The following is an 11,156-nucleotide window of genomic DNA, read 5'->3' on the forward strand; positions in this document are numbered from 1 at the left end:
GGGGGTCCCTCTGGCTCCCCGAATCCCCAGGGATGCTGGGGCAAGGCACCTGTCTGCTCGGCATCCGCTGCGCTCGCTGCCGCTGGCAGGGTGGCTGATGCGTGGGGAGGGGGCACGCGTGGGTGGGACACGCGTGGGGGAGCGAGGCTGAGGCAGGGGGCACCCTCAGGCCGCCGGGGGCCGTGTCCGGCGGGGTGGGAGCCGGGCAGGCGGAGGCGGCGGCGGAGGAGGAGGAGGCGGAGGAGGGCGCTGGTGCTGGCAGCGGCCGCCCCGTCCCGCCCCGCAGCCGCCGGGCACCGGGCAGGCGGCGGCGCGCATGGAGGAGGCGGCGGCGGCCCCGGCCCCGGGCGGCGGCCCTGGTACCCTGCTGCTCTGCCTGGCCCTCGCCTCCGGTAAGCACGGGGGTCCCGGGCTGCGCCCCCTGCCCCCCCCCGGCCCTGCCCGCTGCCACCCCCGGCCCCCTTCTCTCTCCGTCCCAGCCCGGGCTGGTCCCGCTGCTGCCCGGTCCCAGCTGGTGATCCCCCGCCTGCCTCCCCGTCCCGTCTCGGTGCTCCCCCGGTCCCATCCTGGTGCTCCCCTGTATCCCCCCCATCCCATCCTACTGCTCCCCTGTCCCACCCCACTGCTCCCCTGTATCTACCCCGTCCCATCCCATCCCGCTGCTCCCCTGTATCCCCCGTCCCATCCCATCCCGCTGCTCCCCTGTATCCCCTCTGTCCCATCCCATCCCACTGCTCCCCACTCTGATCCCGCTGCTCCCCTGTATCCCTCCTGTCCCACCCCATCCCGCTGCTGCCCCTGTCCCATCCCAGTGCTCACCGTGGCCACCCTAGTGTTTTCTCCAGTCCCAGCCCAGTGACTCCCTGTCCCCCCTGGACAATCCCATCCCAGTCCTTCCCCCATGCCCAGCCTGACATTTACACACTCCTGTCCCTGTGCTCCCCCATGCTTCCCTGCACCCATCCCAGTGCTCCCCCATGTGCCCCCAGGTCCCATCCTGCTCCTCCCCACCATCTCATCCTCTCTGTCGTGGCACCTTGGCTCTGAATCCCTGGACCCTATGGGGCCAGCATGGGGCTGGGGTATCCTGGCTGGACCCTGGAGCAGGGCTGGGATGCTTTTACCACCTGTTGGTGGGACGCTGCTGACAGATGCCTGAACACCTATGTTTGGCTGTCCTAGGCAGCACTGGGGATGGGGGATGCTGCAGATGGGGCATGCTGGGGAGGGGGAATGCCAGGGAGGGGGGAGCCGGTACCTGTTCAGCAAGTGCGTGAGCATCCCAGTGTTAGTTCCATAGTGCATGGGCAGTGGGCAAAGCAGGCAGCTGCCTGCTCGGGCTGGCAGGAGATAACCGCAGGTTATCAGCCGGGCTTGGCAGCACCCCCCCGGCAGAGAGCGGCAGCCCTCGGGGTGTTTTTTTAGGGGGGGCTTCCCTTCTGTGGGGAGCAGTTCGGGTTTGGCATTTTGGCAGGGCTGGTGACAGTGCTCGGCAAAACCTGCCAAACCTGTGCTGGGAGGAGGAAATCAAGGGTGGCCAAGCTGTTTTGGGGCTGGGGTGCCCATCACGCCAAGGCAATGCCCTGGGAAGTTGTTCTGCACTTCAGGCTTGCCCGAGGGAGTACAGAGGGTGTTACGGCAAAATAATCCGGTGTTTGGGATGCTTCCCCGGGTTATCTCCAGCAGCTCAGGAAAGGGTGCAGCCTTAGATAGCCGAGCCGGGCTCTCCGTGCATCAAAAGGATGAAGTGGTTTGCACCTGCAGTTCCTGGGCGCTGAGATCTGGGTGTCAGGGGGCACACACACCCCACACCCCCTGAGCTGGCGGTGCTGCCGGGGCGGTCCTCGCCAAGGGGCTGCCAGCCCGGAAGATGCCAAAGCTCTGCATCTGGTTGCAATAAGGGTGGGGATCTCATCTTGGTGGAGATCTTTCCGTACCGAGCTGCAAACTCGGTCACCAGGGGTGAAGTCAGCCTCCCTCCCTGCACCGCCATGTGTGTGTCCCTGCTGCCCGCAGCTGGTTCCCAGTGGGGCAGCCGCCCCGTGGCTCATCCCCTGGCTCCCACCAGGCAGCTCCCACCCAGCTGCCTGGCCCAGACCGGGCGGTGGGCTGTCTGTCCCCACCGGGCTCTTTGGGCCGGGGAGGGGATGCTCACTGGTGAAGACCCGGCAGTTCCAGCCCTGGCTTGGTTGTAGCTCTGTTACCCAAAGCACGTCGTTAGCGTGGCGGTGGCTATATATAGCCAGGAGGGATGCGTGTGCTGGGAACGGCTCTGCTGTGAGACAGGGGGACACCAGAGGTTTGGCCAGGCAGCCCCCCCCCGCTGCTGCCAGGGTGGGACAATGCATACCGGGGATGAGGCTGCTCAGGCTTAGCTGCCCAAACTTCCCTCTCTCCGGGAGGCCTTGATGTGGCCGAGCTGCAAAGTGCACCCACTCTGGATGGAAACACCCCCCGGCTTCAGCGTGCCACCACCGTGGGAGCCACCCAGCACCCTGCCCCATCAGGCAGGACCTGTCCCCGCTCCCCTGGGTGCCACCCAGCGGGGTAAATCACTGGGGAGGGCCAGGCTGGGAGCGGGCCGTGCTGAGTCAGTGCTGGTATGCCAGCGATCCGGTTACTGTCGCCGTGGCGTGCCAGGGCTGAGCTGGCCCTCAGCTCCTCGGCTTCGTCCCGTGGCCACGGCGAGCATGACTGTCGCTTTCCCAGCTCGATTCGTGCCAGGTATCCCAAGCCCGGGTGCAGCGGTGAGCGATGGTGGTGATGGGGATTGAGCGCTCGCACACTGGGAACAGCTGGGCTTTGGTGGGTGCTGACTGGCAGCATGGCCATCTCCTCGCTCCTGTGGCTGCTGTGGTTTTCCCAGCTCGGAAACCCAGGCTTTTCAAAAAGGGCAACGCAGCAAGCTGGGGATCCCTGGGGATCCCTCCCTGGGCATAGGAGCTGCTGGCTGCTGGCAGGCAGGGCTGTGCCCCCCAACACCCACCCCGCTGGCTGCTGGACCCCTGGTTTGTTGGGCGGAGGAGGCAGGCGGGGACCGGCTTTCCCTTCTCCTCATCCCTGGGGAAAAGCTGATGCTGGCAGGGAAGGGGGGCCATGGGCACAGCTGCGGAGCCCTTTGCCGGTCCCCTCCCTGCGGCTGCAGTGGGGCGGTGGTGGCGGTGATGCCGGGGTGGGGGTGGGGGCTGTGGCCAGGCCCCTGCTCTGAGCCACCTCCGCTGCGTTCCAGGCTTGGCGTTCTTCACTTGCGTGGGTGCCGACACCAATGTCACCGCCAGCCATGGCACAGAGGGGTTGGCCTGCGACACGGCCAAAGGCTGCACGGGTAAGGCACCGGGGCGAGGATGCTCGAGGGATCTGGCAGTGTCGGATGGGCACTGTGGGGGAGAGGGACGGGGTGGAGGAGGGGCAGGGTGTTTTGTCTAGCATAGCCGTGTGGCACCCACTGAGCTGGGAGACGCCAAGGCCAAGGACACATGTGCTGGCAGCTCGGTGCAGCTGGCCGCGCTCAGACCTGCCGTGGGGATGGACCAACCCCGGGATGCTGCTGTCTCTGAGCAGAAGCGTAACGCCCCATGGGGGGGTTCTTTGTCCTTGTCACCCCCAGGGAACGTGACGCAGCTGAGGCGGCAGGGTCACTTCTCCAGGTGCCCAGAGGAGTACAGTCACTACTGCGTCAAAGGGAGATGCCGCTTCCTTGTGGCTGAGAACGCACCAGCTTGTGTGTAAGTCACTGGTGGCAGGGACGTGGTGGCACAGGGTGGGGGTGCTGTGCCCGTCGGCCCTGGGCGAGCGGGACGATGGTGGCACGGGGACCATGGCAGTGTTTCGGACCCTCCCTGTGCCACGGGGCAGATGCGAGCGAGGCTACACGGGGGCTCGCTGCGAGAGGGTGGACATCTTCTACCTGAGAGGCGACCGGGGCCAGATCGTGATCATCTCCTTGATCGCTGCCATCGTCACCCTCATCATCCTCATCATCTCCGCCTGCCTCTGCAGTCAGTACGTGGAGAGGGGGACACAGGGTGGGAAGGGAAGAGGCAGCTCTGGATTAGGAGGGAATGCTGCCCACCTCTGCCAGCTTCGGGCAGGTGTGGGCTGCCCTGGCCGGGGTGCAGGCTCAGAGGGTGCCGGGAGGTGCACGGGGCATTGCTTCGGGGCTGGAAACTGCAGCCTGCATGGCTCCTGCACGAGGAGAGCAGAGGGTGGAGGAGGAGCAGCACTGCTGCCATGCCTCATTCCACCTTTTTGGTTTTCCCCTTTTTAATTACTAATTAACTCCAGCCACTGTCGGAAGCAGCGTAGGAAGAGAAAGGCGGAAGAGATGGAGACGTTGAACAAGAATTTGCCTTCCAAAAGTGAGGACGTGCTGGAGACGGGCATCGTGTGAAGGTGGGTGTGGGCGGCCAAGTCTGGTGTGACGGGAGACCCCCCAATGTTGTTGGGGGGACACCGAGGCCAAAGACCTGCTCTCTCTCTGCAGGAGCACCAGGTACCTGCAGGCGGGTCCTGGACAGCAGCACCGGCTGGTTCGATGGGCGAGGGCTAAAATTTACAACGGCTTGAATAAAGGGGTGACGGAAAGGTGTCCACGTGTCGCCATGGTCCTTACAGGCCCCCCACATCAGGGGGGGGTCAGGCCCCAAAGCCCCGCCCCCCCCCCAGCGATGTTTTCCCGCCATTTTGCCTTATCCCCCCCAAGCGGGGGCCCTGCCTTTCCCCGTCCCGCACAGCCCCCAGCCCTGGCCGGGCCAACCGGGCGTGGAAAAGTCTCCCCGGTAACGGAGAGCTGCGGTGCTGCGTCGGAACCGATAGGGGGCGCCGCGCCGTGTTACCCCCGTACCTGCCAGGGGACGCCGCCGCGCCGGGGCAGGTGCACGGCGGCTCCCGAGGCTTCACATCCCCCGCTGCCGCCAGGGGGCGCCGCCGCCGCGGCGGTGGCGGGCGCGGGGTCCCGGGGGCGCTGCCGGGGGTCCCGCCGGGCCACCACGGCTGCTCCCGGTGCCGCCACCCTGCCTCCCCTCTCAGGGGCCGAGCGGGCACCGGTGCATGCGGGCCTGCCCCGGCTGTCCTGTCTCCCCGAGGCGACCCCGGGGACGGCTTTCGCGGTCCCGGCAGGAGGTGGCCGCTGCCGGGCTGTGGAAACCGTCCCCTTCCCTCTCCCCCGCCGTCGGGCTCCGGTGCGGGAGCGGCGGCACTGGCCGCTGCCTGAAGCTCGGGCCTATGCCCTGCCGACAGGCAGCGGGAGCCGTCCCCGGACCCCGGCTGCTGTGGCCGCAGAGCTCTGCCCTGCCAACCAGGGGTGAGCGGTTCATTGCCCTACCCCCGGTGCGGGACACCCCGTAGGTGCCCGGGCAGGGACCGGTGGCTTTCAGCACCTACCCTGTGGTGTCCCCTCCCAGGACCCTGTGATGCTGGGGGTCCCCAGCAGCTCCCCATTTCAGCCATAGGAACAGTCCCGACTCGAAGCATGACCTGGCACCTGGCTGTGGGGGCTCCACGTCATGTCTCCCACACGGTACCTGGGAGAAGCGGGGACCCAGCAGGGCTGGGGGTCTCCTGGTGCAGCCGGTGACCCCTCCTCTCGGCACAGGCTGGTTTCTTATACCCAGCTCTTTCCCAAGGCAACTGTGGGCAGAGCAGAACCTCCTGCCCAGTGCTGGCTCTGCCGAAGCTGGGAAGACCTCACACTGGTAAGCGTGGGACCTACTACTAGGGCAAACTGGTTTCCACTGGGCTTCAGCCTTTGGCTGGCCCTGCCTGACATCATCCTTCCAGGCGGATGCAGCACCATCAGGCACTGCCATGGCAGGGCCGGGGGCAGCTGCAGGCCCTGTGCAAAGCCCTGCTTCGACTGAAAACCTTCTTTTTCAGCTCAAAACGTGCTGTGGTGGGAGCAGAGGCCACTTCATGGATCCACACGAGCTCCTGCAGCCCTGCCGGTGAGAGCCAGGGTCAGGCATGTTGGTGCTGCATGTTTGGGGCAGCAGGAGTGAGCTAACAGTGACCAGCCCAGATGCCACAGGCACTGGTGTGCTGCTGGCCCTGTGGCTGCTGGTTGTTACGTTTGTGCCGCTGCATGGGTTTTTTGGCCAGATCCAGGATCTCACCCACTCTCCCAGGGAGAAATGGGATGTTACTGGTGTCCCATCCTGATCTCTCCCTCCCATGCAGGTACGTGGCACTGGCCAGCTGCTGCCAAAAGCGCCGGTGAGTGGCCAGGCAGAGCTGCCCATGCCCAGGAGGCAGGCAGGGTTTGCGGGACCAGCAGCTCTGGGGCTCTCTGGGCCAGGCTGTGCAATGCTGTCGGGAGCTCCGACTGTCCCATGTCTCTCTTTGAGCAGGGACAGACAGATGGATGGACAGAGGAGCCCCAGGAAGAAGCTGGGTGCCCTGTGCATGGCCCTGCTCCCGGCATGGACTACATGCCTCCAGGTCAGTGGTTTGGGCCCCCATTTGGTTGAGGCCCAGCTCCATTTATGGGTCCCATTTGTTTGGGCTCCTGTTTGTTTCTGGTCCAGCTCAGTTCACAGCTTAAGCCCGGTTCAGGCTCCTGTTTGTTTGTTTCTGGCCCCGTTTATTTCAGGTCCTGCTGATGATGGCTCCAGTTTAGTTTGCAGGTCCAGTTCATTTCAGCCCCAGTTCACTTTTGGTTCCTGTCTGTTTCTGTACCAGTTTTTCTGATCTGGCTTCAGATCCAGCTCGTAGATGGCTCCAGGTCATTTCCATGCAGCTCACAGGTGGCTCCAGCTGATCTGCTGCTCCTGTTTGTTTCTGGTCCAGCTCAGTTTTGGCTCCAGTTTGTGGATGGTTCTGGTTTGCAGCTCCAGCTCCTCTTCACTTCCAGCTCATTTTCAGCACCAGCCTGTTTTGGCCTGGCTGCCCTGTGGCTCATTACAGCTTGTGCTTGTTAAAATGATCTTGGCTTTTGGCCAGGTCATAAATCAATCAGTCATAACTCGAATATGAATATTAAATGTCATAGTTGTACACACACTCACTGATCAGTTTGTGTTTATTAACGATTCCGGCAGCTGCACACACCTTGAATAAAGAGCTGGACACACAAGGACGTTGTGAAAAGCGCCTCTCGCCCACCGCAGAGGCCGAGCTGGACCCAGCGTCCATCGCCCCCCCATGCTGCGGGGACCCAGCGACCGGACCCTTCCTCCGGGGGGGCCCCCGCACACCTGTCCGTCCCCCCCCGCCCCGGCCCCGTTCTCAGCCCCGGGAAACGCCCGGCCCGCGCTGCTGAGACCCCCCCAGGGACCCTCGAAACCCGCCCGGCCGCTCCCGAGCCCCCGCAGCCCCGGGCCCGGCCTCCACCAGAGCGGGGAACGGGCGTCCGGGCTGCACCGGGGGCAGCGGCGGGGCCGGGGGATCGCTCCCGGGCCCCAGCAGCGACCGAACGAGCCGCCCTCGCCGGGCTGCACCCCACGGGGCCGGGGCCCAGACACCCCACACACACACGGGGCCGGGGGCTCGGGCTGCCCGCACGGGCCGGGCCCTGCGCTCCGCGGGCCCCGGGCTGACCCGGCCCCACCGCCCGGCCGCAGCCCCCCGCACACCCCGCGGGTCGAGTCCCCACCCCGAGCCCTGGGACCGGCCGGCGCAGCCCGGCTCCAAAGCCGCCGGGCCCGGGCCCTGCTCCGCAGCCAGAGCAGCGGCCGGACGGGCCCGAGCCCCAGCGCCCCGCAGGGCCCGGCCCGGCCCCGCCGCCCCGAGCCCCCGCGCCTCGGAGGCCTCCCCGGCCCCGGCTGCGAGCCCCGGCCCGGCCGCTGCCCTCCTCACCTGGGCCGGGTGGCGGCTCCGAGCGCCGGGGGCTCCCGGCTGCAGCGCCGCCACCTCACGGAGGGGGGGGGGGGGAGACCGGACCGGCCCAGCCCTGCCGCGGGGTGGGGTGGGGTGGTAAGATGGCGGCGGCGGGGGCGGCCCCGCGCAGGCGCGGCCCGGTGCTGTCATGGCGGAGAAGGTGCAGAAGAGGTGAGTGCTGGCCGGCCCCCGCCCGCTCCCTCCCCTCAGCCGTTCCCCTCACACCCCCCATCCATTCCCACAGCGTGAAGATCGCGCCGGGGGCCGTGGTGTGCGTGGAGAGCGAGATCCGCGGGGACGTGACCATCGGTAAGGGGCGGCCGGGGGCGGGGGCGGGGGGCGGCGGGGGGCGGCCGCGGGGTAACCCCACGCCGCTCCCCGCAGGACCCCGCACGGTGATCCACCCCAAGGCCAGGATCATCGCCGAGGCGGGACCGATCGTCATCGGGGAGGGCAACTTGATCGAGGAGCAGGCGCTCATCATCAATGGGTCGGTCGGCAGGCGGGGGGTGTCCCCACGGGGCTCCCCACGGGGGTCACCCCCGGCCGCCGTCTCAGGGAAGGGGGGGGAGGGGGCAGCCACCATCCGTGTCCCCCGGAGCCCGGCGGGTGGGCAGGGGTCCCTGCAGGGGGCTGGCTGCGCTTGTGTTTGCGGTGTGGTGTTTCCTGGGTGTCCCGAGGTGGAGACCCTCCATCCCTCCTGTCGGACCTGCCCTTGTGCTCACCGCTTTCCAAGCTTAAAAATCTCTGGGGAGGCCGAATTTAAAACAGAAAACCCAAACTTTTCCTGCTTTTATGTGTGGCACTGTGGCTAGGGGAGAAGTACACCCCCTCTGAATCCTTCTCAGATCTCTAGAAGGATCCTAATCCCAAAAACCTGATGCTCTCACTGGATGGGATGGGATATCAGTGACTTCAGCTGCTCACACAGCTGAGCTGCCAAGCAGGACGGTGTCTTTGTCATCTCAAAACCTGAAATGTATTCTTCCATCTTCCACAGGTATCCAGAGAATATTACACCCGAAGCGGAGGAGGTGGAGCCCAAGCCAATGGTCATTGGCACCAACAATGTTTTTGAGGTTGGGTGTTGCATCCTTGCGGCGCAGGGAGGTGGAACGCCCGATACACCGTGCCTGGGGATCGGTATGGGGGCAGGCACACGGGGGGCTCTGCCAGAACAGCCCAGGGCTTTTTTGGGTGCAGGGTGGTGGTTGGAAACGGTGCCAGGGTTTACCTTTTGGAATAGAAGCAAAACACTTTACAGTTTTCTTTAACACAGACGTGTAGATTCCCAAGCAATGAAGGTGGGAGATAACAACGTCATTGAATCCAAAGGTAAGTCTTGGCTCATCATCGTGGCCCTGGTGAGGTTTTGCTCTTGCAGATGCTGGGAGTAGCGGAGGATTGCGTGTTGGTGCCTTGCTGTAGCTGAGGCCAAACTGCAGCTTGCCACGAAGCTGGGATTTTCACACAGAACCCACCTGTGTTGCTGCCTTGGTGGGAGCTGGCTCCGGTTCCTGGTGCTGAGCAGCTCATGGTGCTGTTGTTTGGTGGTGCAGGGTTTAACCGCACTGTGGGCATGGCTCTCACAGGGATCCCTCTCTTTCCCTGGCAGCATTTGTTGGCAGGAATGTGATCCTGACGAGTGGCTGCATCATCGGGGTCTGCTGTAATGTCAACACCTACGAGGTGATCCCTGAAAACACCGTCATCTATGGGGCTGACTGCCTGCGCCGTGTCCAGACCGAGCGGCCACAGGTGGGTGCCACACGCAGGTGACACACTGTCACCCTCCTGTCCTCTGCAGGCTGCCCGAGCGGGGGCAGCGGGGCTGCTGGCTGACCTCCCCTGCCTCTGTTTCCAGCCCCAGACGCTGCAGCTGGATTTCCTGATGAAGATCTTGCCAAACTACCATCACCTAAAGAAGACCATGAAGGCCGCGTCCACTCCGGTCAAGAGCTGAGCACCTTCTGCTGCCGGTGGCCGATGGGGGGGGTTGTTTGGTCCTGCGAAGCACTACGTGGCCCCCAGGAAGCAGCTAGTCTCCATGTCCCTCATTCCATCTTTGAAAACAAAAAAAAAAGTCTTGCTTCCTTGTGTCCTTTATTTGTATGCCACCGAGGATCTCGGACTGGCATTGGATCCGCTGTCTCTTGTGCACTAACTCTGTTGCATGTGATTTGTTTTAGGAATAAAAATGTCACCTCATTTCTGTCGAGGGGGTCTGCAGTCCTTTCGGCGTCAGGTAACGCTGTATCCCGGCCCTATCAGGGTGGACTTTCCCTTGCCTCGGGGTGTTTGTCCCTGCGGACATCCCTGCGGACAGCCCTGGCCCTCCCTGCGGACAGCCCTGCGGACATCCCTGCGGACAGCCCTGGCCCTCCCTGCGGACAGCCCTCGGGAGCAGCCCTGGCACCGCTCCCGCTCCTTCCCCGGCTTTACCGGCAGAGGGAGATGGACCCACGCTGCGGGAGAGCGGGGAGGGAGGGGTGTCCGGGCCCTGCACCCCCGGACCCATGCGGATGGTGGGTGGGAGAGGCTCCAGGGCTGGTGCTGTGCTCTGCCTCCTGCTCGGCTGCCCTCCCGGAGAGGCCGGAGCGGAGCTGAAGCTCCTCCGTGCATCAGCCCTTCTGGTGAGCTCCAGGCAGGTCCGCACCTCCCAGCCACCCTTGAGATTCCCCGGGGATGTTAACAACTTCCCCATCTATCCTTGTACGGCACAGCCCCCTGCTTTGCCTTAGCGTGGAAGGAAAATGGTGTTGAGACAGAAATTCCTGTAGGAAGCAGAGAGGAGAGGGCATCGGCAGCTGCTGGCCGAGGAGCCCCGGGTACCTGCTGGGCATGGGGTTAGATTTGGGACCAGGAGATGCCAAAAATAAAATCCCACCGTTTCCTGGCTTTGCGATTCCAACCCAGGGTCTGGCACTGCAGGGAAACCACAGGTCTTTCCCGAGCTGAGCACAAACAAGGGCTGCAGACATTGTCGCGGTGGCTGCTGGTCTCTAGCCCACCCGAGCAGCCCCCCCAAAGCTTTCTGTGGAGCTGCCCACGGAGGGGGAAAACAGTGGGACATGAAACACATCTTTCCTCCCCAACTTCTCCCCTTGCTGAAAGATCTTTTGCTGGGAATTTACCCCCAAAGTGAGACACTCCAGTGGATTTGGACAATTAGATCGGTCCCCACACTTTAGATTCCCTCTGGGGGCCGCCTGCCCTCATAGGCAGACGCTTCCCACTCCCCCAAATCTGGCTGGCGCGGCGCGTTTCCATCTCCCTCCCAGCACGAGAGGTTCTGCTCTGGAAACCCTCTGCTCTCAGCCAGTGGCCGCACTGAGGCCGGCAGG

At 64.6% G+C, this 11,156-nt stretch overlaps 2 protein-coding genes and 1 long non-coding RNA gene across 4 annotated transcripts; 2 read left to right on the forward strand and 1 right to left on the reverse strand.

Moving 5' to 3' along the window:
• Positions 1 to 227: 227 nt before the first annotated feature.
• BTC (betacellulin) lies at positions 228 to 4,588 on the forward strand. Of its 2 annotated transcripts, XM_055720250.1 has the most exons (6): positions 232 to 392; positions 3,230 to 3,325; positions 3,608 to 3,725; positions 3,856 to 4,002; positions 4,285 to 4,392; positions 4,484 to 4,588. In XM_055720250.1, the coding sequence occupies exons 1-5, from the start codon at positions 317 to 319 to the stop codon at positions 4,388 to 4,390; spliced, it is 543 nt and encodes a 180-aa protein (XP_055576225.1). In that variant the 5' UTR covers positions 232 to 316; the 3' UTR covers positions 4,391 to 4,392; positions 4,484 to 4,588. The 2 variants fall into 2 exon arrangements, with proteins under 2 accessions (XP_055576232.1, XP_055576225.1); XM_055720257.1 differs by lacking the exon at positions 3,230 to 3,325 and having other exon boundaries at positions 228 to 392.
• A 2,409-nt stretch (positions 4,589 to 6,997) lies between these two features.
• Positions 6,998 to 7,889, reverse strand: LOC129735247 (uncharacterized). Its single transcript, XR_008730650.1, has 2 exons — positions 7,792 to 7,889; positions 6,998 to 7,057 (listed from the first exon to the last, which is right to left on the reverse strand). It is a non-coding gene; the product is annotated as an uncharacterized LOC129735247 (long non-coding RNA).
• On the forward strand, positions 7,888 to 10,018 carry DCTN6 (dynactin subunit 6). The gene is made up of 7 exons (XM_055700798.1): positions 7,888 to 7,983; positions 8,057 to 8,121; positions 8,197 to 8,302; positions 8,813 to 8,901; positions 9,100 to 9,147; positions 9,428 to 9,570; positions 9,677 to 10,018. The coding sequence occupies exons 1-7, from the start codon at positions 7,961 to 7,963 to the stop codon at positions 9,773 to 9,775; spliced, it is 573 nt and encodes a 190-aa protein (XP_055556773.1). The 5' UTR covers positions 7,888 to 7,960; the 3' UTR covers positions 9,776 to 10,018.
• The last annotated feature ends 1,138 nt before the right edge of the window (positions 10,019 to 11,156 follow it).

This window comes from Falco cherrug, chromosome 1 (assembly GCF_023634085.1).
Source record: "Falco cherrug isolate bFalChe1 chromosome 1, bFalChe1.pri, whole genome shotgun sequence".
Classification (NCBI taxonomy): Eukaryota; Metazoa; Chordata; class Aves; order Falconiformes; family Falconidae; genus Falco; species Falco cherrug.